Genomic DNA, 25,903 nt, shown 5'->3' with positions numbered 1-25,903 from the left:
TACAGCAGGCCTAATCCTCAAATGTGGGTGCGCTAGGATATTAACCTTTGTTTTTAATGCTGTGTTTCATGATGTCTTGAAAGTAAAGCATTTAGTCTTATACTAGACAGATTAAAATGATGCCATCTGCTTTACATGGTCCTCATCCCCTCGTAAAGTGGCATCTGTATCGGGACCTTATTTCAGAAGCACAACAAACTTGGTAGGGACAACCCATTTCCTTTAATGTCCAATGAGAGATTAACAGGGTGTGTCTACAGCATTGCTTGGTTGGCACAAGCAAACATCCATCGCATGCTTGAATGCCTCAGGAAAGGGCTGATGTCATACGTTTCCTTTGTCTGGTCGGACACATTCAGTCTGTGTTGCCTAGTTTTGATGATTTCCTGTTTGTTTAGTCACGTTTATTTGGAAGTTACTTTTACTCAGCCGTAAAATGTCAATTATCTCCCAGTAACCTAATGTGAGTAGTCGTCTGTGGCTCCTGCTACTCCCATGGTACTGATGATCAATATAGTGCTGGCTAACTGCTAAGCAGGAGTGTGTGTGTGGGGCTTGCAAACATAGCACTGTCAGAGTGTGTCTGTAGGGATGAGACAGATGTTAGTCAGACTTTGTGGACGATGACTAATATATGTGTCTGAGAAGAACAGACATATATAGATACAGCCGGGTGTGAGTTTGTATGGGGTAATAGGTCTGTCATGCTGCGGGGAGATATATAGTGTCTATGGAGCTCTGAGAGAACAAGAGTGGTGCTGTGAGGGAATGCTCTCTTCCATAAACATCCCAAGTGTCTGGCCAGGCCACCCTCTGCTCTCCAACCCACCCACCCACACTTTGATTAATGCATCATCCTCCCCCGTCCCTACCCCCACTCTAACTCATCACGTCTCCTCACAATGACCAACACAGGTTCCTTTTCCCATTACTGGAGAAATCTCATATGTCCTGCATTTGACCCAAACTGCCTCAATATATCGCTAGTGTGGGGCTTTCCAATTGTATCCAGCTGTCACAATAAATGTACCGGATGATGATGATGATGCTGGTTGGGGTTTGGAAGATGCATAGACAAAGCTGTATAGAAATCAGGATATTTAGTTTGTCACAACTTGAGGAGGAGAGGGGAATGAGGAGGGAGTGGTATGAGTAGGGTTGCAAAGGGTCGGAAACTTTCCGGTAAATTTCTGGACTTTTTCCGGAAATTTGCCATGGGAAGTTAAGAGAATTTTGCTTAAATTCATCAAAGTTAGCTTATAACAGTGAACCTTTGTTGGATACACAAGGCAATTCTAGGTCTTGTGGCATATTTTGGTCAAACTATCCCTAATTCAATGGAATTGCAACCCTCTACATGCACAGTGCATTCTTCCATCACAGCTGATTCTCAAGATCTTGCACACAAATGATATGTTATTGAGCCCACACTACTACACTGTCTGAGCCAAGGACTACATGCTTTCTGGTAAGTTTTGTTTACAATACTGGGTGGGGTTAATATATTTTATGACATGCATGATTTTTTGTTAACTAGTAAATAGTAGCCTACAGCAAAGTGTGTTTAAATCATATCTAACTTATTAACAATTTCTGCTAGTTAGTTTTGGCTACCATGTGGGTTTTTAGCTTGCTTGAGCCTGCTAACTGAGTGTTAATTCACCTGTTTCCATACATGTTTAATCTTAAAACAGTTATCTTACAAAGGAGTTGTTTAATCTAACTACTTAACTATTTATATTTTTTCTAATCTTTACAGGAAAATGCCACATCTGATGTGTGGATACATTTCACTGCAGCTAATGTAGGAGGAAAAGCTGTGTACATTTGAAAATACTGTGCCAAATCATATGTGAGGAATGCAACAAAGATGCAGAATCATCTGGCCAAATGCATAAAGTTCCCTCAGCACTCACAACAAGCAACCTCTGACAAAAGTCCCCCTACTTCTATTCGAGGTGAAAAATATTAATCAGACACCTTATCCATAGCAACATCCTCCTGGAAACATTTTTTTTTTTTTTACTCAATGGCGGAACGTAGTCAGAGAAATGCTGATGAATGTCTTGCTCGAGCTGTGTATGCAACTGGTTAACCTCTGATGCTCACAGGCAATGTGTATTGGAAGAGATTTCTGAATGTTCTTCACCCAGCATACACCCCTCCAACCAGACATGCTTGACCTACTCATTTGCTGAATGCAGAGTTCAAGTGAAGGTCAAGCAAATCATAGAGAAAGCAGACTGGATTGCAGTCATCTCTGATGGGTGGTCAATTGTTTGTGGGGAAGAAAAAATTAACTACATCTCCACCCTTCAACCAGTATTCTACAAGGGACAACCGACACACGGGTCTCTACATTGCAGATGAGCTGAATGCAGTCATCAATGACGTTGGACCACAGAAGGTATTAGCACTGGTGACAGACAATGCTGTGAACATGAAGGCTGCTTGGTCTAAAGTGGAGTCCTACCCTCACATCACACCCATTGGCTGTGCTGCTCATGCATTGAATCTGTTGTTCAAGGACATCATGGCATTGAAAACAATGGACACATTCTACAAGAGAGCCTTGGAAATGGTTAGGTATGTGAAGGGTTATAAAGTTATAGCAGCAATCTACCTCACCAAGCAAAGTGAGAAGAATTATAGCACCACATTGAAGCTGCCCAGCAACACCCATTGGGGTGGTGTTGTCATCATGTTTGACAGTCTCCTGGAGGGGAAGGAGTCTCTCCAAGAAATGGCCATATCACAGTCTGCCGATATGGATAGGCCCATCAAGAGGATCCTCCTGGATGATGCATTTCGGGAGGGAGTGGTAAGCAGCCTGAAACTCCTGAAACCTATAGCAGTAGCCATTGCACGGATTGAGGGATACAATGCCATCCTGTATGATGTTCAGACTCTACTTGCAGATGAAAGAGAAGACATCCGTACTGCCCTGCCCACTTCACTGTTGCTCCAAGCAGAGGAAACTGCAGTTCTGAAATGCATCAAAAAGCGTGAAGACTTCTGCCTGACTTCTGCCCTCAGAGCGCAACTGGTCCTTGTTTGGGAACACACACACCAAAGCACGCAACAGGCTGACCAATACAAGGGTTGAAAAATTGATGGCCATCCGGGCAAATTTTTGGCTTTTTGAGCCTGACAACGAGCCATCCTCAAGGTTGGAAAGTGACAGTGAAGATGAGGCCTCAGAGTCTGATGTTCAAGAGGTGGACATTGAGGAGGTCCAGGGAAAAGACATGGAACCCTGAGAGGAAGACAACCAAAGCTTTAGTTTTTAGACTATCATTTTACTATAATTTATGTTGAAAACGTTTTTGGGAGATGCGATGGGTCATTGGGGATCATTCAATATTCCCTTTTGTTGTTCAGTGAAATTTTAGTGACCATTTTAAATGGTAGTAATATTAATTTGCATATATTCCTACAGAAAGTTTCCACCTCTGAATATTCCCCAAAATGTACAACCCTAGGTATGACTAATGCTGGTGATGTGCGGCTGCCCTATAATCTGAAGCAATCTGTTCAGCAAAGCAGGGGGAATATTTAATCACTAAGATGTTGCATTACCTCAGCAGCAGTAGTTTGCCACACACATCTTACGAGTACCTGTGTGTATTCACTGGGACATCTGATTGTGTATAATGTCTGAGTGTTTTCATGCAAAGTTAATCAGGAGAGCAAAGGACACACTGATTTTGAAACACCTGACCTGAACGTCAGGGTAATTGCAATCCCTGTCGTGTGTGGATCTTTGTCTACTCTGTTTATTATATGTCTTAAGTGCATATGATTGTGCGTCTGAGTGTGTACGACTTCGAACTGTGTGTAATAACATGTCTGTGTTTGTCTCCAGGGAGACGTCAGATCAACACACTGGGCCACCAGCTGCAGCTGAACCAGCACTGCCTGGACACGGCCTTCAACTTCTACAAGATGGCCGTGTGTAAACGCCTGACACGGGGCCGAAGGGTGGCCCACGTGGTGGCCGCATGCCTCTACCTGGTCTGCAGGACGGAAGGAACACCTCGTATCCTTACACACTGCAGAGAGGGATGGTGGAGTAACAGAGGAAGGAGGGAAGGGGTTGATTTGAAAAAAGGGGAATGCAAAATGTTTATGCTACAACCAAATAGTTGTTACCATTATACACTATACGACCAAAAGTATGTGGACACCTGCTCGTCGAACATCTCATTCCAAACTCATGGGCATTAATATGGAGTTGCCCCCCCCCCCCCCCCTTTGCTGGTATAACAGCCTCCACTCTTCTGGGAAGGCTTTACACTAGATGTTGGAACATTTGCTGTGGAGACTTGCTTCCATTCAGCCACAACACAATTAGTGAGGTCGGGCACTGATGTTTGTTGATTAGATGGCGTTCCAATTCATCCCAATGGGATTGAGGTCAGGGCTCTGTGCAGGCCAGTCAAGTTCTTCCACACCAATCTCGACAAACCATTTCTGTATGCACTTTGCTTTGTGCATGGGGCATGGCATCGTCATGCTGATACAAGAAAGGGCCGTTCCCAAACTGTTGCCACACAGTTGGAAGCATAGAGTTGTCTAGAATGTAATTGTATGCTGTAGCATTAAGATTTCCCTTCACTGGAACTAAAGGGCTTACCCCGAACCATGAAAAACAGCCCCAGACTACTATTCCTCCTCCACCAAACTTTACAGTTGTCACTATGCATTCGAGCAGGTAGCGTTCTCCTGGCATCCGCCAAACAAAAAATCTGTCGGCCTGCCAGATGATTAAGCGCGATTCATCACTCCAGAGAACGCGTTTCCACTGCTCCAATGTCATCGAGCTTTACACTACTCCAGCCAACGCTTGGCATTGCACATGGTGATCTTAGGCTTGTGTGCAGCTGCTCAGTCATGGAAACCTATTTCATTAAGCTCCCGATGAACAGTTATTTTGCTGACGTTGCTTCCAGAGGCAGTTTGGAACTCGGTAGTGAGGACAGACCATTTTTACGCGCTACGTGTTTCAGCACTCAGCGGTCCAGTTTTGTGAGCTTGTGTGGCCTACCACTTATCGGCTGTGCCGTTGATGCTCCTAGATGTTTCCACTTCACAATAACAGCACTTACAGTTGACCGGGACAGAAATTTGACGAGCTGACTTGTTGGAAAGGTGGCATCCTATGACCGTGCCACGTCGAAAGTCACTGAGCTCTTCAGTAAGGCCATTCTACTGCCTATGTTTGTCTTTGGAGATGGCATGACTGTTTGCTCAATTTTATACACCTGTCCGCAAATGGTGTGGCTGAAATAGCCAAATCCACTTATTTGAAGGGGTGTCCACATACTTCTTGTCCACAGTGCATTTGAAAACTATTCAGACTCCTTCCCTTTTTGCCCATTTTTGTTACGTTACAGCCTTACTCTAATATATATATATTTTTTAATTTTTTAAATTAAACTGTTTTTGCTTTGTCATTATGGGGTGTTGTGTGTAGATTGAGGGGGAAAAACAATTGAATCAATTTTAGAATCGGGCTGTAACGTAACAAAATGTGGAAAAAGGGAAGGGGTCTGAATACTTTCCGAATGTACTAGGGCTGACCCCAGTGCATTCAAAAGTATTTAGTCGAGCAGGAGCAAAAATAAATATATATATTCTCTCATGGTGTACAAGATATGTCTGATTCGCGCTGTTGACTGATCCATTGTGGAGGTCGTGGGAATGAAACAGTCCAGTCTAAGATGGGCTACTGAAATTGTATATGGTTATATTACATAAGAACAATGGTGCAACACTAATAAAAAAAATATTATTTTATAACATGCGCTTTTGTTGGATCGAGTTCGATGTCCACGGTTCTGAAACACATCAGTGCGCTGTTGAATTGGCGCCTAGACCAGGTTGCTTTGTGCATAATAGCAAAGTTAACCAGCATATTGGTGTTGAGAACAATGCCGGAGGCAGCTGCAGAGTGAGGAGATGGTTTGGTATGATTTAGAAACTTGGGATCCAAGCTTGAGTTATCAGTGTGGCCCTATGACCTTGACATGTTGAAATACTGTATCTTCACGCCTAGAATAAAAACCTCCAGGCTTGCATCATAACGGTCAATTCATTGGGAAGAAAATAAAGAATTACAGGGGGCAGTTTGAAAAAAACGAATCATCCTCTGGAATAACTGACATTTTTGAGTAATAATTACATAACCAACGTTCTAGTAATACTAGTCCTGTGTGAATAGGTCTTTGGACACGTGCATGCAATGCATACGTGTCACATAAAGAGCCAGGGTTGAGAGAATATAGTTTTTCCTAAACAAATTAGGAATTTCGGTAACAGAACTTTTTTGTCAGAAATGGCTGTAATTATATTGCATCTTCAGCAACAAGGACAGCGCGATAAACACTTTGGTCTTTGGTGGTCGCTGCAGCAGGGAGGGGAGCGAGACAACGGGTGCCAGTCAGTCTTCATTTTTTATTTTTTTTTAACAATGCAGCAAGTCTGAGCCTGGCCCAGCACAATCAAGTCAATTAATCAAACCGTATGCTTAAAGCATCAGACAATATAGTGAATGTGAATATAGTTGATTTGATTAACCTGTCTAGCGGAACCCCTCGCCAACGGCCAGTGAAAGTGCAGGGCGCCAAATTCAAAACAACAAAAATCTCATAATTAAAATTCTTCAAGCATACAAGTATTTTACACCATTTTAAAGATACAATTCTCGTTAATCCAGCCACAGTGTCCTACTTCAAAAAGGCTTTACAGCGAAAGCAACACAAATTATTATGTTAGGTCACCACCAAGCCACAGAAAAACAGCAATTTTTCCAGCCAAAGAGAGGAGTCACAAAAAGCAGAAATAGAGATAAAAATGAATCACTAACCTTTTGATGATCTTCATCAGATGACACTCATAGGACTTCATGTTACACAAGACATGTATGTTTTGTTTGATAAAGTTCATATTTATATAAAAAAAATCAGAGTTTACATTGGCGCGTTACGATCAGTAGTTCTAAAACATGCAGTGATTGTGCAGAGAGCCACATCAAATTAGAGAAATACTCATAAATATTGATAAAGATACGACTGTTATACATGGAACTTTAGATAAACTTCTCCTTAATGCAAACCATGCAATAATCTGAGTAAAGCCTTTAGACAACAAAGTAGCCAAAAAGATATCTGCCATATTGGGTAGTCAACATTACTCAGAAATAGCATTTTAAATATTCACTTACCTTTTTTTGATCTTCATCAGAATGCACTCCCAGGAATCCCAGTTCCACCATAAATGTTTGATTTGTTCGATAAACAAATCCAAAAGCTCTTTTTGCGCCGAACGTCGGATGAAAAGTTCAAAAAGTTCCGTTACAGCCCATAGAAACATGCCAAACTAAGTATGGAATCCATCTTTAGGATGTTTTTAACATAAAACATCAACAATGTTCCAACCGGAGAATTCCTTTGTCCGTTGAAATGCAATGGAACGAGAGCTCTCTGCCAGACCACTTACTCAAACTGCTTTTATGAGCCCCTCTTATAGTAGAATCCTCATTCAAGTTTCTAAAGACGGTTGACATCTAGTGGATCCTTAGGAAGTGCAACATAACCAATATCTCGCTGTATCTGCAATAGGGGCTCAGTTAAAAAAAAAAAACTACAAGCCTCAGATTTACCACTTCCTGGTTGGATTTGTCTCAGGTTTTCACCTGCCATATGAGTTCTGTTATACTCACAGACCTGAGTATAAAGAGTTGAAAGAACAGACGACTCTTGGTCGACTAAGATTTATTTTTTAGTCGGGGACAGCCCTAGAATGCACTGTATGTAGTGTATATATGTAGCTGTAGCATCAATCTCCAGGAGTTCGACATGACTTGTGGTCATGTGTTTCACTCAATACCCGTTTCTGTACTGTCCTAATGTTAAGCAGATCAGCTTTTTATATCCCATTTGTACGGCTGTTGGTTTATCGTTTCCTGTCATTGACTGAGTATGATGTGGTTATGTAACAGCCGGTGGTTTCACAGGAAGGGCAGGGGACAGTTTTATCTGCTAGAACAAGAGGATGGAGGGAGCAGAGCAAAGCCTTTCCCATTACATTGTTTACATGGGTCGTGGGTGAGGGTTGGATAAAGTAACCATGGCTCCACTCCACTTCCTTTTCCACAGTTGGGGAAAACGATCTGTAGAACTTTCACAGAGAACTGGAATGATGAGTAGAGAAAAAGGAATCAAGAGGCAAACATTGTTCAGTGTCTAGCAGCTGAAATGGCATGGCGCTCAGTGAAGGGACATCTGGATATTTGCAATGATTGCTCAGGGGGCCCTCAATTAAATGCTAGTTAATACATTTAATGGGATCATTCCCACAGGTGTTGTTGTTGGGAAGGGCCAGGTTATGGTCACATTCATGACCTTGATGAATTACAGTCAAGTATTCACGTCAAAATGAAACCTCCACACGTTTTACATGCAGGGCTAGGAAGTAACCTCCCTCCCTCCTTCCCCATACTACTGAAATGGTAAAACAGGATGCTTGTGGCAACTTATCTCTGAGAAAATCAGCTGCACAGAGGGACTTGTTTTCATTATTATGATGACTTGTCTGTAATCTCATATCGAGACTGTATGATTATCTTTTCCATTTCAGTGGTGACCATAATCCCATTGTGAGGCTTTTTGAAAAGGGTTGTCGCTAATCCACTTTACCCGCCCCCGGACACGTGCACCTGTCGCCACAGAGACTGATGCAGGGGCTGTGTTGGTCACCAGGAGACGAGTGTCTCCACAGAGACTGAGGGGGGGGGGGGGGGTTCAGAGGTTAAAGGGGGTGGCTCATTCTCCAGAAGCTGTTGCTCAGTATATGTAGAAATGCTGCTGGCCTGAGGTGACACGTTCAATTAATGTACACTGTTGACTGCACCAGAAATGATCCTGAAAATGTATTTCATATTCTAACGTCTGTAATATTGTATTAATGAATGCTGGTTAGGAAGTTTGAAATACTTTTTATTGAAAATAACAAACACACTTGGCTGTACCATTTGCAGAGAATGGAAACCCAAATTATGTAATTGTGTACTATCCTGTGGTTTTGATTTAACCCCCCCCCCCCTTTACAGACATGCTGCTTGACCTCAGTGACCTCCTGCAGGTGAGTTTCCAATGAGTAGGCCTACACTAATTTCTCTCCGTCTTTTTTTCAACTCTGAGTGTTTGCACCACGACGTTGACATTTAGCCCTTTTTTAAATATGTTTTATTAATAAAAACCTCTTCTGAAATATAATTGAACAGTCCGATACATCAAGGATGTTTATTTTTATTTTTTAAGTATACACAATCCCATCCCCACACTGACCATGATATAACATCCAACAAGATGGAAGTTGGCTTATGCAGTATGTTGAGCTTTTTAACTAAAGCCAAGGACAGTATAAATATAGGCCCACATTTTTTTCTGTGTATAAAGTCAGTGTTAGGGTGGAGGGACATTTCTCAGACACAGCTGGTCAGTTGTATTTTTATGCTCTCAGCTGTCCTTGGAAGAGCTGACCCTACCCCCTGGTATTTGAAGGGTAGGAGTGTGCTATCCGGTCAAGGATCAGTGTGCTATGGGTAGATATTCCACAAATCCACAGTTTGTGGTGCCCCACCCAGGCCAGTGATCACTGCCCTCCTCTCCCACGGGAAGGCATTGTGACCCACCTCCCATCAACTCATCAAGCTATGAATCTGCTGTGTAGTGCTAGGGTTAAGAACCAAAACATGCACCCAGGGTGGGCCCCAGGACTTGTTTGGGAAACGCTGCCCTAAGGTCTGGAGCGTTAGCCGGAAAGAATGAGATGGTCGGAGATCAAACTAGAGCTTTAGTCTGCCCCTGTTCTGGAGAATCGATGGGCTTTCTAGATAGTACGCCAGTTTACGCCAGTTTGCTCTTAATTCTCTTTTCCCTCCCTCAGGTAAATGTTTACGTCCTGGGTAGAACCTTCCTGGTCCTGGCCAGAGAGCTCTGCATCAATGCCCCCGCCATAGGTACCTACCGTCTCCCTGCAATACTCCCTGTGTTATTGTAAACAAAGAACCATACTGTTGAATGTATTTTTTGGAGAAATGCTGTTGTTTTAAGTGTTGTCTTGCCACTGAGAACCAAACCTATTTACCGCTTATTAAAAGTGGTCAAATTAGTGACTTTGCTCCAACAAAGGCGTCATGAAGGTTTGACCACATCACTTTTACCAACCTGCCTGTAGCACTCATCTGTGTACCTAGAGGGTGCTCTAACAACAAAATAACCCTTCAAACAAATTTCACACATGCAAGCGAGTTATATAATGATGAGCAGCAACATCTGTGGCTTATCTCGCATAACTTTTATGATTTTCTGCAGGTTCATAAGCTCTCGCACAGAACATCAGGATTGATCAGCATCAAGCTGCACACCATATAACCGTACTTTATGTACAAAAAAAAACATTGCAGAGGCTGTCCACAAGTGCAATACGACTTTTTACAAGGGACTGCTTTTTGCAGTTAATAATTAAAATAATTTTAAAATAAATAACAGCATTCCTTCACTTAAAAATAGTATTTTGTTTAGTGACATAATAATGCTACATTATTTAGAAGGCTTAAACACATGGATGTACAGTCCATATGTCCTCTACTTGTCCGTTATGACCAGTTCAGTTTATGCATAGAATACCAGCTCTGGGATCTGTCCCCCCTGCACCCCAGTCCCGTTGGTACTGTCCGAGGAGCACTGGAACTGAAATGTCACTTTTCCACACTGTACCTCTGTCATGCCCTCCTGGCCGAAATAGCTCAGCTCATTCCCGTCCAGCACGGCACTCACCGTATAGAAGACATCCTGCTCCACCTGAACCGGGTTTTCAAACCATACAGAAAATGTACTGCTTGATCCGTCCGATACAAACTTGGTCAGGTTCTGTGCTAGGGTCACCCGTTGACGCTTCAGTTCAATCTTGACGCTGTACTCTGCCTTCCCACCACTTGACCCATACAGGCCCAGTCCAGCAATAAAGATCCGCTTGTCCACTGCGAACTGGATGCTGTCACAGCGGCCCCTGTAGCGCCACTGGTTGCTCCGGTAGGCTGACGACTGGAACCGGTGGCACTTCTGGGGTGCCAGGCCCTGCCTCTGTGCCAGTGGGAAGTCCAATTTGGGCTTGGTGGCCGCTGTGTACCACAGGAAGACGTCATGCGTCTCCTCCAGTGTCAGGATGTCTGACTGGGCTGCCCCATCAGCGAACTCTTCCAGGGTCATAGTGGGGATGCGCACCAGGTAGAGTGCCTTGCCCAGGACAGATCTCTTGTTGCGGGTGGTTTCTCCCAGTCCTTGCCTCTTACACTCTGCTGTGGCCCAACTCATGACAGCATCAAAGACCACCACCTCCTTGGTGTTGAGGGTCTCTCTCTGCAGGATGATCTTCAGGGTCTGCAGGTCAATCTCACAGAAGCCCTCTGCGCCCAGGGCCAGCTCTGCCTGCGCATCAATCACCTCCCAGCAGCGCCGCGTCAGCTCAGGCTCCTCAAACAGACGGCTCTGGGACAGCAGCACACAGGCGTTCTTGGCCTCCAGGCTAGTCTCCAGGAAGCTGACGCAGGCCTTGGCCAGGGCGGGTACAATGTACTTCTTGGCAGCGTACAGGGTGGCCAGCACGGTGTCAGCCTCCAGGTCTATTGCATCACTGTACATGTACCTGAAGGGGACAAAATGGAGGAATAGAATGAGATTTTAGTTTAGTAAAGAAGGCAAATCAGCACGTGGAGAATTCATGACGGCTATTCCTTCTAGGAAAATAGGATGTGGACTTGGCACAGCTTCCACTATTCTCCCAAGTGGATAAAAAGCAGCAACGTTTCATTGCATTGGCGTGGATGACGAATTGTTATAGTATCAACAAAAAGTCATTATCCTCTAGACTGCTTATTCCTTCTGGGTAAATCATTGGCTTTGAATGAGAAATGTTTCAAGATGAGCAAAGAAACAAGCAATTACAGTTCTCTACAGTGCTCCCCGTGCCCTTTGATCTAGCATTTTGGCACTTGTCTTGCTTTGAATTTATTTTGAAGTGACATTGTGCTGGTCATGTTTAATATGAGGAGTGAGTGGCTTACTTCAGCAGAATTAGAAAAGCAGCAGGTTCTACATCTGGGATATGGATTTCGGACGACTCCTCTGCAAGATCCCCATAAAACATGGCACAGAAGACTGAGCTACCCACTGCCAGCACATACTGGAGGGAAAGAAAACGGACACATGATTAGTCACTCATCATAGGCGTGATGGTTCAGAAAAGTCAACTTATTTCTCCAAATAGAGAGGGAGCTTACCTTGTGCGCTGGCACTTTCTTAGATTCACCGAAGGGACCAACAATGAAATGGATATCGGCCATGAGTTCATTGTTGAACATCAAGGCGTTCCTAGAAGGGAGGAAATTTGTCAATAAGATATGACAACTTGGGCTATTCCATAAAAGTATTTTGCAAGACAATATTATAACCTGCCCTACACAATGGAGCATTATAAAGTGTGATTCCAATTATGGACATTGACTTGGTTCACAATAGCCATATTTGAACTAAATCGAAATAATTTGATCTAAGTAAGAAGCTGAGTACCTCTCCCGTAGCGTGGGGTGCGAGGACTGCCAGCTCGGAGGTTCGACGTTGTTGTTGTTTATGTTTTGCTGGGTGGTCGGTGTTGTTGCAGTGGTTGTTGACTGGGTGACCTGCACATTGCTTTTCTTGTCAGTGCCGGTCACCGTAGTACCGTTGTTGGTCGCAGGGTACAGTTCTGCAGCCATCTTCTTCTTCAAGGACAGGGTTAGAATCTCATAGCATACTGGTAACCTGCTTGTGTGTTTCCCAGTCGTTTTAGACTTTTTCAGTGTTTCTGGAAGTAAGAGTAAAAAAGTCAGACACTTCATGATCCGACCATGATGGAGCAACCTGCAATCTGCCGTTGGCATCGGCACACAAAGCGTTGGCCCTTTCCCTAAAAATAAACCACGAACTCCAGGATCTACTATTAATCTGCGTTGACAATTGATACACAAATCGTGACCTTTAGATGCAAATGTTGCATAAATTCAGCGATTAAGTCTTACGAACCCCGAATCAATTGTAAGAGAAACATACAAAATATCCGTCCAGTGATTGAGGTTGTATAACAAGTTCAAGCAGTATACTCCTTTCTCATTTCATCCTCTATTGCCACTGAGCTCTCCCCGAAACGTATTGTTTCCCTTTTTTGTGCTGATGGTAAATACAGATCATCGTTGCTCGCTTGGAGTTCGCTGTTTTCCTGCGCAAATCCTGGCAGATGTTTTTCTCCAAAAGCTACTTATCAACGAGGAAAAGGCGCGGGTTCCTCCTTAGCTGATGTGTGGATACGATGTGAATTGTAATTTGTCGGGTCTGGCGTTTTAGTTGCAGTGAATTTTTTTTATTTTATTTGATATAATCATCTCGGACGCCCAGCTCGCTGCCAACAACAAATCAGATTTACGCATACCGTCAACGTCAGAAGCGCCTCCTCCAAGCCTCTGACCAGCTCTCGCTAATGCTGCGTTTCTAACTAAGTGGGAGGTGGTAATTTACCAGTTGTGAAGTCGTAAATACCAGTTGGATGCATTCACGTGCTATGAAGTAATTGAGAAACGCCAATTGGCTAATGGCCAACAAGCAATATAAACCATGAACTAAAAGTACACCTATCATCTTTGCAAACAAATTAGAGTTAAAATACCATATTAATAGATTGGTTTGTATAAATGTTTTGTTGTATTTAACTGCCGAAAATGCTGTTATCAAGCTCACATTTTATTTGTCACAGCAGATGTTAATGCGAGTGTAGCGAAATGCTTGTGCTTCTAGTTCCAACAATGCAGTAATAACCAACGAGTAATCTAACCTAACAATTCCACAACTACTACCTTATACACACACGTTTAAAGGGATAAAGAATATGTACATAAAGATATATGAATGAGTGATGGTACAGAACGGCATAGGCAAGATGGAGTAGATGGTATCGAGTACAGTATATACATATGAGATGAGTAATGAAGGGTATGTAAACAAAGTGGCATAGTTTAAAGTGGCTAGTGATACATGTATTACATAAAGATGCAGTAGATGATATAGAGTACAGTATATACATATACATATGAGATGAGTAATATAGGGTATGTAAACATTATTAAGTGGAATTGTTTAAAGTGGCTAGGGATACATTTTTTACATCAATTTCCATAATTAAAGTGGCTGATGTTGAGTCAGTATGTTGGCAGCAGCCACTCAATGTTATTGGTGGCTGTTTAACAGTCTGATGGCCTTGAGATAGAAGCTGTTTTTCAGTCTCTCGGTCCCTGCTTTGATGCACCTGTACTGACCTCGCCTTCTGGATGATAGCGGGGTGAACAGGCAGTGGCTCGGGTGGTTGTTGTCCTTGATGATCTTTATGGCCTTCCTGTGACATCGGGTGGTGTCGGTGTCCTGGAGGGCAGGTAGTTTGCCCCCGGTGATGCGTTGTGCACTATCCTCTGGAGAGCCTTACGGTTGTGGGCGGAGCAGTTGCCGTACCAGGCGGTGATATAGCCCGACAGGATGCTCTCTATTGTGCATCTGTAAAAGTTTGAGAGTGCTTTTGGTGACAAACCGAACTTCTTCAGCCTCCTGAGGTTGAAGAGGCGCTGCTGCGCCTTCTTCACAACGCTGTCTGTGTGGGTGGACCAATTCAGTTTGTCCGTGATGTGTACGCCGAGGAACTTAAAACTTACTACCCTCTCCACTACTGTCCCGTCGATGTGGATAGGGGGGTGCTCCCTCTGCTGTTGCCTGAAGTCCACAATCATCTCCTTTGTTTTGTTGACGTTGAGTGTGAGGTTATTTTCCTGACACTACACTCCGAGGGCCCTCACCTCCTCCCTGTAGGCCGTCTCGTCGTTGTTGGTAATCAAGCCTACCACTGTGGAGTCGTCCGCAAACTTGATGATTGAGTTGGAGGCGTGCAAGCTAATTTCCTTAGTAGGTGATGTTAGCATGTAGGAGAAGTGGGAGCTCAGGATGATAGTTCTCAACTAGTAATTACCAGTTGGAGGATTTTTCTATTGAAATTTTCCTGTCCTATATGGTCAATTCCCACTTGGTTACGAATGCAGCATTAATTCAATGCGAAGTCCAAATATGGACATTAAGCATCGGACTGAGATCGCACAAACTCTTAGTGAAAATATTGTTTCTATTTCCAACTCAAAAAAATATATATCCACGTCCTTGTTTCTGAGGTAAATGATACATTTATTTAAATGACCGATTATAGCCTATGCGTAATCACTGCTTAATTTGGATTTAAGCCATTCATAATTTAATGTCCGATTGGTTTACTTTTGTAATATCTCCACTCGTCAGAAATGAGAAAGTTTGATGCAGAATTAGTTGAGCTTTGTTTGATCCTGTTTTGCATTGTTTAAGTAACATCAGCCGCACCACTTTATTTCCACTGGATGCAAGCCACGAGCAAAAGCTTTGACAACAGAAGACCGCACTTCTGTTTACCTTGGCTGAATGTTGGCGCGTTAGATTAGAGGGGACCGTTCCTGAAGTTTGCTTTGTAGAGACTTGACTAGAGCCAGCCCAGGAGACATGTTAGATTTGGAGATGGGGGTTGGGCTCCTACCATATCCTATTACCAGCAGCCTGCTCTACCCGGAGTGCATTCAGCAGGATGCAACGTTTTGGAACGTTCAGATATAGCCTATTTCTTTGTAGAGAAAAATATCCCTCCCTGACAAGTAGAATAAGGAATCATGTCAGCTCTATTCATGGCATTTTTATATGCAATGTTTGGCAACTGAATGTATTCCAGCTTTCCAACAGAAGGCTCTGCCACTGCCAAATGGGTCATTTGATTCTACAGTAATAATCTTAACTTGTATAGTGCTTTTCATTACAGAAAATAATCACAAAGTGCATAAAAAGGAGAAACGACACATTTAAATTGACATGATGGAGATTGAATGTCACTAGTTTGCCTCGGATGATGGAAAGGCAGGAGTTAAGGTAGTTTGGGTTGCAAATGCAGTGTAGAAGTATTCGTCCTTATTGGTCACAATGTGTTCCACTGGGAATAATATGAGTATATCCAATAATATTGACTTTTTCATTAAAGAAGACACATCACTTTCTGATCAATGTCTACAGAGTTGTAAACAGTACCCTGCTGTACACCATTTAGACATCTGCAATTCATATATTAGCATAATAATGTTGCTTGTCTGGGTTGGATCTCAGTTTCTCAATCTCCCATTCCAGACCCCTGCCTGTACATCCCTCGCTTTGCCCACATGCTGGAATTTGGAGAGAAGAACCATGAGGTGTCCATGACAGCACTGCGACTGCTGCAGAGGATGAAAAGGGACTGGATGCACACGGGACGGAGACCCTCAGGACTGTGTGGCGCAGGTAACAATGAGCTCAGGTAAACCACACCACAGGTTACCACCACAATCGCAGGTAGGCTAGTCCTTATCATGAATAACAGAAACTACAGGGTAACCATGTCCACTGGTATCGCTCACCACAGGGATCTGTAATCATAGCTCAGATCATGCGAGCTTCGATCATAGGTGACCCCCTAATCACAGGTAACACTCATAAGTAACCACAGAGGCTCCAATTAGTGACAATGTACTACAGTCTGTTCCCTACTTACTTGACCTGAACAGAACACTCCCTGCTTAGATGTATTACTGGCAAGACATCCTGAAACTGAAGAACCAACTTCCCCAGGCATGTGGACATTTATGTTCCTGGTTCCACTTTTCTGCCTTGCTTTTCCTCAGCTGCAATATCAGATGAATGAATTGCTTATCATTAATCATGTAGAGGATTCACTTACGTAGAGGGAAGAGAAGTTTAGAACTTGTTACTCAATATTAAGTGAATGTGTGAGATAGACCATGGGATTTCTAAAAGCAGGCTACTAGAACAACAAAGACCATTCAAACTACTTGCGTAAGAACAGAACCTTACATCCTTCTTCAAACAGACCTTGCTACTGTCAGTTACATAAAACATGGGTTACAGTACTACTGAATTGATGATTTATCTAATGGCTTAGATTATTTACATTTTAGTAATTTAGAAGACGCTCGTATTCAGAGTGAGTGCATTCATTTTCACACTGTTCCCTCGTGGGAATTGAAATGACAAACCTGGCATTGCAAGCTCTACATGTTCTACCAACATTAATAGATTATTATAATGTGAATATTACAACAATTGGTAGGTAAATTGAAAAATATATGTGGATATTAAACTTGTCGGCAAAGTTTGTTTCTGTGACGGAGTATTTCACCTGTGTGTGTTTTTGTTCTCAGCCCTGTTGGTCGCTGCTCGCATGCACGAGTTCCGCCGTACCATCAAAGAAATCATTAGTGTAGTGAAGGTGTGCGAGGCCACACTACGAAAGAGGTGAGCGCTGCTTGAAAAGCACATTACAGCATCTTCCAAATGAAATCGGATTAGCCTGGCATGTTCTCCGTCATCTATATGAAGAGTATGCTGAATCTTTTCCTTCTCATGGTTCAGATTGAATGAGTTTGAGGACACGCCCACCAGCCAGCTGACCATTGAGGAATTTATGAAAGTGGATCTTGACCAGGAGTGTGACCCGCCCTCTTTCATCGCTGGCCAGAGGAAGAAAAGAATGAAACTGGTGAGGAACTGCAGGAAGGATACAACCGTACCACCCTTATTTATCTTGTCCTATGTTTTAACTGGTGCTTTGTCTCAATATGGCACTGCTGTTTTTTACATTCACACCCTGATATTTCGTTTTTTTCCTTCTAGCTTGAGGAAGAATTGGAGAAGAAGATTGATGATGTTCAAGGTACGGTTATGAAAAATGTCTAGTCAAGTGCCAACCAAAAAACTCTTTAAAAAGATAAATGTGCAAAGATTGCCGACTCCACTCTGACTTTACAGAGTTGTCTGGATTTTATCTCAACAGGTGAAATCCATGAGTACCAGGATGAGATTGAGATGGAGCTGGAGCAGAGCCGGCCCAAGTTGAGAGGGATGTACGCCTCCTATGCAAAACCCGGTACGACACAGGGGTCGTGCTCAGCAGCCATGCAAGTTCTCTAGTTACACCCCCCCCCCCCCCCCCCCCCTCCCAGGGGGTCCTATCTCACCATGCTGCCAGTCTGTCGCTAGAGCCTGAAACTTCCATTTATCTAAATACTCAGAAAAAAACAAAACAATTGTTCACTCAATGCAAATGAGAATGTTATGATGACGCACATTTGCCATCTAACTGTGATGTGCTAAACCCCCTCCAACCATCTGTGCCCCCCTAGCTGATTGTGTTGCATTTCATTCTTAATCTCTGCACGCCCTCTGTAGAGGAGCCGCTGGCTGGCTGTCTGTCAGCGTGATGTAGGCCTGTTGCTCTTCTGCCTGGCCTGGGAAGCACAATTATAACACACACACACTGGGCTTTTATCAACACTAAGAGGGCTGACAGCTTGATGGTACCGTAGAATTAAACCAGGTGCTTCTTTTATAAGGTGCCTTGTCTCATTAGCCGGGTTGATAGATTCACCCATAACTACATGAAGGACTCTTGACTTAATTGAAAACACAGATGTCATACAGTTTGAATTATTCTCATAATCAGCCACAACAGCGACTAAATCAATCTGCCTTGAAATGCAATGTCAGTCTCTTTACTTGTTCTCTGCATCATTTAGTTTTCATCAGTTTAATTAAGAAATGTCATTGCATGTAGGATTTATAGGATTTTATTTGGATGTCTTGCTCTTTCTCTCCACCTCTCCTAGGCCCCCAGGAGGAAGAGGACGATGAAATATCTCTTCCTGATGGGGAGGAGAGGGAGGACGAGGAGCTAAAGGCTGTGGCCCAGCACCTCAATAAGGAGCTGTGTGACCAGGTGATCTCTGGAGAGGAGGATGGAGACGGGCAGGAGGAGAGACCTCCACGCAGAGGCCCATCACTGGCCTCCCTCCTGGGGCCCATGCCCACCGCAGCCAGCCTCGGCCTCCCAGAGTCTATCAGCAAGTGCATCGAAGAGGAGAAGGAGAACGGTTAGCAAACCTGTTGCTTGTCTAGATGCTTTTTGTCCTGCTGTTAGTTTGCATCGGAAATATTCCTTACTGCTCCTTCTTAATTTTGATATTCCACTGTCTCTCACTTCTCCCTCTACTTCTCCCTCTACTTCATATCTAGAAATGTCAAGGTGTGGGGGATTTCAAAGGTGTAAGAGATGGGGAGGATGTTGACTTTATGTCCTGATGTGGTGAAGCAGATTGGTTTTCATGGTAGTGGGCATCTGGGGAGTGTAGAGAGAAGGTGAAGAAAATCTAGTCATAGACGGGAATGAGTTTCAAAACTAACCGAGTCAATCTCTATGGAAGGATCAGTGTAGCCACTAAGGACAAAACATCATCTATTGTCAGAAGAATAGATTATTAGATGGGGTTGGTTTTAAGACTCACCATTATGTGATTTAAAATGAGTCATCGGCTTGAATCATAAACTCAGCAAAAAAATAAACGTCCTCTCACTGTCAATTGCATTTATTTTCAGCAAACTTAACGTGTAAATATTTGTATGAACATAAGATTCAACAACTGAGACATAAACTGAACAAGTTCCACAGACATGTAACTAACAGAAATGGAATAATGTGTCCCTGAACAAAGGGGGGGGGGGGGGGGGGGGGGGGGGTCAAAATCAAGTCAGTCAGTATCTGGTGTGGCCACCAGCAGTGTTAAGTACTGCAGTGCATCTCCTCCTCATGGACTGCACCAGATTTGCCAGTTCTTGCTGTGAGATGTTACCCCACTCTTCCACCAAGGCACCTGCAAGTTTCCGGACATTTCTGGCTGTAATGGCCCTAGCCCTCACCCTCCGATCCAACAGGTCCCAGACGTGCTCAATAGGATTGAGATCTGGGCTCTTCGCTGGCCATGGCAGAACACTGACATTCCTGTCTTGCAGGAAATCACACACAGAACAAGCAGAATGGCTGGTGGCATTGTCATGCTGGAGGGTCATGTAAGGATGATCCTGCAGGAAGGGTACCACATGAGGGAGGAGGATATCTTCCCTGTAACGCACATCGTTGAGATTGCCTGCAATGACGACAAGCTCAGTCCGATGATACTGTGACACATCGCCCCAGACCATGACGGACCCTCCACCTCCAACTCGATCCCGCTCCAGAGTACAGGCCTCGGTGTAACGCTCATTCCTTTGACGATAAATGCAAATCCAACCATGAAACGACAACGCGACTCGTCAGTAAGGAGCACTTTTTGCCAGTCCTGTCTGGTCCAGCGACGTTGGGTTTGTGCCCACAGGAGACGTTGTTGCCGGTGATGTCTGGTGAGGACCTGCCTTTTCAACAGGCCTACAAGCCCTCAGTCCAGCCTCTCTCAGCCTAATGTGGACAGTCTGAGCACTGATGGAGGGATTGTGCGTTCCTGGTGTGACTTGGGCAGTTGTTGTTGCCATCCTGTACCTGTCCCGCAGGTGTGATGTACAAAATAGCCTCCAACACTCTACTCAACAAATTGGATGCAGTCTATCACAGTGCAATCCGTTTTGTCACCAAAGCCCCATATACTACCCACCACTGCGACCTGTATGCTTTCGTTGGCTGGCCCTCATTTAATACTCGGCGTCAAACCCACTGGCTCCTGGTCATCTACAAGTCTCTGTTAGGTATAAAGCCCCACCTTATTGCAGCTCACTGGTCACCATAGCAGGACCCACCCGTAGCACGCGCTCCAAAAGGTATATTTCACTGGTCACCCCCAAAGCCAATTCTTCCTTTGGCCTCCTCTCCTTCCAGTTCTCTGCTGCCAATGACTGGAACAAGCTGCAAAAATCTCTGAAGCTGGAGACGCTTACCTCCCTCACTAACTTTAAGCACCAGCTGTCAGAGCAGCTTACAGATCACTGCACCTGTACATAGCTCATCTGTAAATAGCCCATCCAATCTACCTCATCCCCATTCTGTATTTATTTATTTACCTTGATCCTTTGCACCCCAGTATCTCTACTTGCACATTCATCTTCTGTACATCCTACCATTCCAGTGTTTAATTGCTATATTGTAATTACTTCACCATGGCCTATTTATTGCCTTACCTCTCTTATCCTACCTCGTTTGCACATGCTGTATATATTTTTCCATGTGTAACTGTGTCGAACTGCTTTGCTTTATCTTGGCCAGGTCGGAGTTGCAAACGAGAACTTGTTCTCAACTAGCCTACCTGGATAAATAGAGGTGAAATAAAAATATGTTCGGATGTACCGATCCTGTGCAGGTGTTATTACACATGGTCTGCCACTGTGAGGACGATCAGCTGTCCGTCCTGTAGAGGCGTCTCACAGTACGGACATTGCAATTTATTGCCCTGGCCACATCTGCAGTCCTCATGCCTCCTTCTTGCAGCATGCCTAAGGCACGTTCACGCAGATGAGCAGGGACCCTGGGCATCTTTATTTTGGCGTTTTTCAGAGTCAGTAGAAAGGCCTCTTTAGTGTCCTAAGTTTTCATAACTGTGACCTTAATTGCCTACCGTCTGTAAGATGTTAGTGTCTTAACGACCGTTCCACAGGTTTATGTTCATTAGTTGTTTAACGTTCATTGAACAAACATGGGAAACAGTGTTTAAACCCTTTACAATGAAGATCTGTGAAGTTATTTAGATTTTTACGAATTATCTTTGAAAGATGGGTCCTCAAAAAGGGACGTTTCTTTTTTTTGCTGAGTTTATAATGCTTCTCAAATTAATGTATCAAAAGGCTTTATTGACTGATGTGAGTTTGAGTTATCTCAATGTACATTTGTCATGTGGATCTCATCCTCCATGTCCGTGAAAGGGAAAGATATAGAGTACCAGTCAAAAGTTTGGACACGCCTACTCCTTCAAGGGTTTTTCTTTATTTTTGCTATTTTCTACATTGTAGAATATTAGTGAAGACAAACTATGAAATAACACATAAAGAATCATCTAGTAACCAAAAAAGTGTTGAATTAATATATATTTTAGATTCTTCAAAGTAGCCACCCTTTGCCTTTGACAACTTTGCACACTCTTGGCATTCTCTCAACCAGTGCCATGGAATGCATTTCAATTAACAGGTGTGCCTTGTTAAAAGTTAATTTGTGTAATTTCTTTCCTTTATGCGTTTGAGACAATCAGTTGTGTTGTGACAAAGTAGAGGTGGTATATAGAAGATAGCCCTATTTGGTAAAAGACCAAGTCCATATAATGGCAAGAACAGCTCAAATAAGCAAATAAACCAATAAGAGAAGAGACTTGCTTGGGCCAAGAAACACGAGCAATGGATATTAGACCGGTGGAAATCTGTCCTTTTCATCTGATGAGTCTGAATTTGAGATTTTTTTTGTTCCAACCTCCTTGTCTTTGTGAGATGCAGAGTTGGTGAACGGATGATCTCCGCATGTGTGGTTCTCACCGTGAAGCTTGGAGGAGGAGGTGTGATGGTGCTTTGCTGGTGACACTGTAGGTGATTTATTTAGAATTCAAAGCACACTTAACCAGCATGGCTACCACAGCATTCTGCAGCGATACGCCATCCTATCTGGGTTGCGCTTAGACCCACTGGCATTTATTTTTCAACATGACAATGACCCAACACTGTCATTGCTGTGTAATGGCTATTTGACCAAGAAGGAGAGTGATGGAGTGCTGCATCATATGACCTGTCCTCCACAATCACCCAATCTCAACCCAACTGAGATGGTTTGGGATGAGTTGGACCACAGAGTAAAAGAAAAGCAGCCAACAAGTGCTCAGCATATGTGGGAACTCCTTCAAGACTGTTGGAAAAGCATTCCAGGTGAAGCTGGTTGAGAGAATGCCTATAGTGTGTAAAGTTGTCAAAAAGGTGAAGGGTGGCTACTTTGTAAATATAAAATATATTTGGATTTGTATAGCTCTTTTTTCTTGGTTACTACATGATTACATGTGTTAGTTTTTGTGTTTTCAATATTATTCTACAACATAGAAATAATAGTGAACCCTTGAATTGACTGGTACTGTACATTGGCTGACCTTTTGACTCATTCTAATAGAATACTTTTTAATATGTGGCTGATCTAGTGAGAGGATTATTTAAAGCAAGTCAGTGTTGGTGTGTGTACCTCTTGGGGCTGCTTTCATGGAGCTGTGTGTCTGCAATGGTTGTGTCATGGATGCAGTCTGCCAGTGGTGTCTCAGGCCTGGCTAATTGTAGTGTTGGAGTAGTGAACTACCTGTAGTTCAACTAATATTTGAATTACATATTGCATTATCTTGGTGGTGGTTGAAATTAATTCAAATCTTGGTAGTTTTTTTCAGTAGTTAATCATTTATTTAATGCCACATTGGTGTAGCTAACTGCTGGAATTAGGACTGCCAGGTTAATAAGGTCTAAGGCTCTGCATCTTAGTGCAATAGGCGTCACTGCAGTCCCTGGTTCGAATCCAGGCTGCATCACATCCGTGATTGGGAGTACGGCGGCGCACAATTGGCCCAGCGTCGTCCGGGTTTGGCGTGGGTAGGCCGTCATTGTAAACAAAAATTTGTTCTTATTAACTGACTTGCCTAGTTAAATAAAGGTTAAATGAAATAAAACTATAATCACTTTTTTTTCCTAAAAATGTGCGACGTAGGCAAGAATTTCCTTTTTTGGCATCAGATCTGCCCAATTCACACTTGAAACCTAATGCTCGCTTTGTGTTTTAATTGGCTAAATCACACATTCTATTTACATCTGACTACAGAGCGATGGTTCTTTTGAAGTCTATGACATTTCAGATTTGGATATTTTTTCCACAATGTAGTTTGGAAGTAGTGAACAATTTTTCTAATTAACTTTAGTTAACTAGGTGCCTCCCGGGTGGTGCAGTGGTTAAGGGCGCTGTACTGCAGCGCCAGCTGTGCCACCAGAGACTCTGGGTTCGCACCCAGGCTCTGTCGTGTCCGTGGGGCGACGCACAATTGGCGACGTCATCCGGGTTAGGGAGGGTTTGGCCGGTAGGGAAACCCTTGTCTCATCGCGCACCAGCGACTCCTGTGCCGGGCCGGGCGCAGTGCGCGCTAACCAAGGTTGCCAGGTGCACGGTGTTGGTTGCCTGGCACATTGGTGCGGCTGGCTTCCGGGTTGGATGGCGCTGTGTTAAGAAGCAGTACGGCTTGGTTGGGTTGTGTATCGGAGGACGCATGACTTTCAACCTTTGTCTCTCCCGAGCCCGTACGGGAGTTGTAGCGAAGAGACAAGATAGCTACTAAACAATTGGATACCACGAAATTGGGGAGAAAAGGGGTAAAATTCAACCAAATATTTTTTTAAATTTTTTTTAACTATATTTTTCTAATTAGTAAACTAGATTTTTCGTAAGGGTAGCTTTAGTGTAGCTTAACTTCTTCCGGTGTGAAGTAATTGGTAGCTTGGTAAACTATATTTTCAGAGTAGCTTCTCCAAAACTGGCGGGTTTGGGAGGGGTGGAGGTTCAAGGGTCCCCAGCTCAATGTTTGAAGCATTAAGGACCTTGTCATTAGTACGGTGTCTTTCATCTGTGTGTGTGTGTGTGATCAGTTATGTTTTTGTGCACTGTTGGTTTGGGCACGGCTTAAGAGGAAAGGGAGGAGGGGTCCTTTTTGAGTCTGTTCATGTGTTTAAGATACTAAAGATGGAGTTGAGTAGACTAAACCAATCTGTCATTCATCCCTAACGCCTGTATTGAAGGTAGAGAGGATCTTCATGAGTCCAAAATGTTGGACCCGTTTCGAAATGGACCTGGGGCTTTGCCACCCGGACCTGATATGCATAAATTAATTCTTAAAACATAGAGACAGCTAGAGTGTGGGGAAAGTAATTTATGCTACTTTATTAACTGGAGCTGATAAAGGGAGAGAGGGGTGCTGCTCTAGCAGGCACAGAGGGGCCATACTGTGAGCAGATGAGAGATGAGACTGCAACCAAACAAGCAGACTCGCGCTATAGTAGACTAATAGTTGCCATAGTTAGGTGATTTATCATCCAATATGATTATGTAGTACCTGTCTTGACAGCATTAACCCGGGAGTTAACTAGCTAGGCTAATTGAGGCTGCAGTGAATATGCCTTCTCATCCTACAGTTACCTCTGTTCAGAATATTAAGTAGCAGCCTACCTGTTGTGGTTCTTAGTCATTGGTGCCCATCCTTCTCCAATAACTTTTTTATTCTGTAATTTATTCCATCTTCCATTGATTAAATATCTTCTAACTTTTGCCACACGCACAGGTTTTATACCTGTCGCCTTGTGCCACTTTGATTCATGATTGGCCAACATGCGCCATGCTCCACTCATGAAAAGCAAGAGCAGCAGCATGAATGATAAAATGTCTTTCACTATACTGCAGCAGTTGTGTTTGGATCTGTATGGGCCCTTCCAGACAAGTCAGTTAAAATTGCACATACCTGAGACCCGTGACAATCATATCGGATCCGACCCAGACCCGTGGTTTTATTTAGAAATCTCGATTGGAACCCTCTCTGCTCCCAGATCCGGTCTCTGGTACAGATGACTTCTAAGTGAAGGGTGGAAACCAGAGGCATGACTAGAGATTGTTACAATAGGTGTGCTGTAGTTTAGATGCTCTAGTCTCTGAGTAATGGCATATTCATTTACACTTGAGTCAGGGAGAGAGCAGCCAGTCTTGGCAATGCTTTGCGACTCGGCAACCACATGATAACTCTGTCGCAAACGTCTATATAGTTTTGTCTTCAGGGAGCACTGTCCTTTACCATTAGAGCAGTCATTGATTGAAGGCCTGTGTTTTCATCCAGGCACTTAGT

At 43.5% G+C, this 25,903-nt stretch overlaps 2 protein-coding genes across 6 annotated transcripts in view; one reads left to right on the top strand and one right to left on the bottom strand.

Moving 5' to 3' along the window:
- Positions 1-25,903, top strand: part of brf1a (BRF1 RNA polymerase III transcription initiation factor subunit a) — a 64,348-nt gene that overhangs the window by 5,780 nt on the left and 32,665 nt on the right. For both annotated transcript variants that reach the window (XM_036962240.1, XM_021584989.2), the window contains exons 4-12: positions 3,866-4,039; positions 9,113-9,144; positions 9,952-10,024; positions 16,332-16,481; positions 17,399-17,492; positions 17,610-17,736; positions 17,871-17,910; positions 18,031-18,123; positions 18,863-19,126. In XM_036962240.1, coding sequence (XP_036818135.1) covers positions 3,866-4,039; positions 9,113-9,144; positions 9,952-10,024; positions 16,332-16,481; positions 17,399-17,492; positions 17,610-17,736; positions 17,871-17,910; positions 18,031-18,123; positions 18,863-19,126 — 1,047 coding nt within the window. The remainder of the gene's footprint in view (positions 1-3,865; positions 4,040-9,112; positions 9,145-9,951; positions 10,025-16,331; positions 16,482-17,398; positions 17,493-17,609; positions 17,737-17,870; positions 17,911-18,030; positions 18,124-18,862; positions 19,127-25,903) is intronic.
- LOC110505640 (BTB/POZ domain-containing protein 6-B) lies at positions 10,317-17,514 on the bottom strand. 4 transcript variants are annotated; one of them, XM_036962242.1, is made up of 5 exons: positions 17,377-17,514; positions 12,636-12,909; positions 12,347-12,437; positions 12,131-12,249; positions 10,317-11,712 (listed from the first exon to the last, which is right to left on the bottom strand). In XM_036962242.1, the coding sequence occupies exons 2-5, from the start codon at positions 12,818-12,820 to the stop codon at positions 10,680-10,682; spliced, it is 1,428 nt and encodes a 475-aa protein (XP_036818137.1). In that variant the 5' UTR covers positions 12,821-12,909; positions 17,377-17,514; the 3' UTR covers positions 10,317-10,679. The 4 variants fall into 4 exon arrangements, with proteins under 4 accessions (XP_036818137.1, XP_036818136.1, XP_021440667.1 ...); XM_036962241.1 differs by lacking the exon at positions 17,377-17,514 and adding an exon at positions 13,155-13,521; XM_021584992.2 differs by lacking the exon at positions 17,377-17,514 and adding an exon at positions 13,128-13,520.

Source organism: Oncorhynchus mykiss, chromosome 25, assembly GCF_013265735.2.
Source record: "Oncorhynchus mykiss isolate Arlee chromosome 25, USDA_OmykA_1.1, whole genome shotgun sequence".
NCBI classification, from domain to species: domain Eukaryota; kingdom Metazoa; phylum Chordata; class Actinopteri; order Salmoniformes; family Salmonidae; genus Oncorhynchus; species Oncorhynchus mykiss.
The sequence above is the reverse complement of the archived record's forward strand: the minus strand, read 5'-3'. Positions and strand labels throughout refer to the sequence as shown.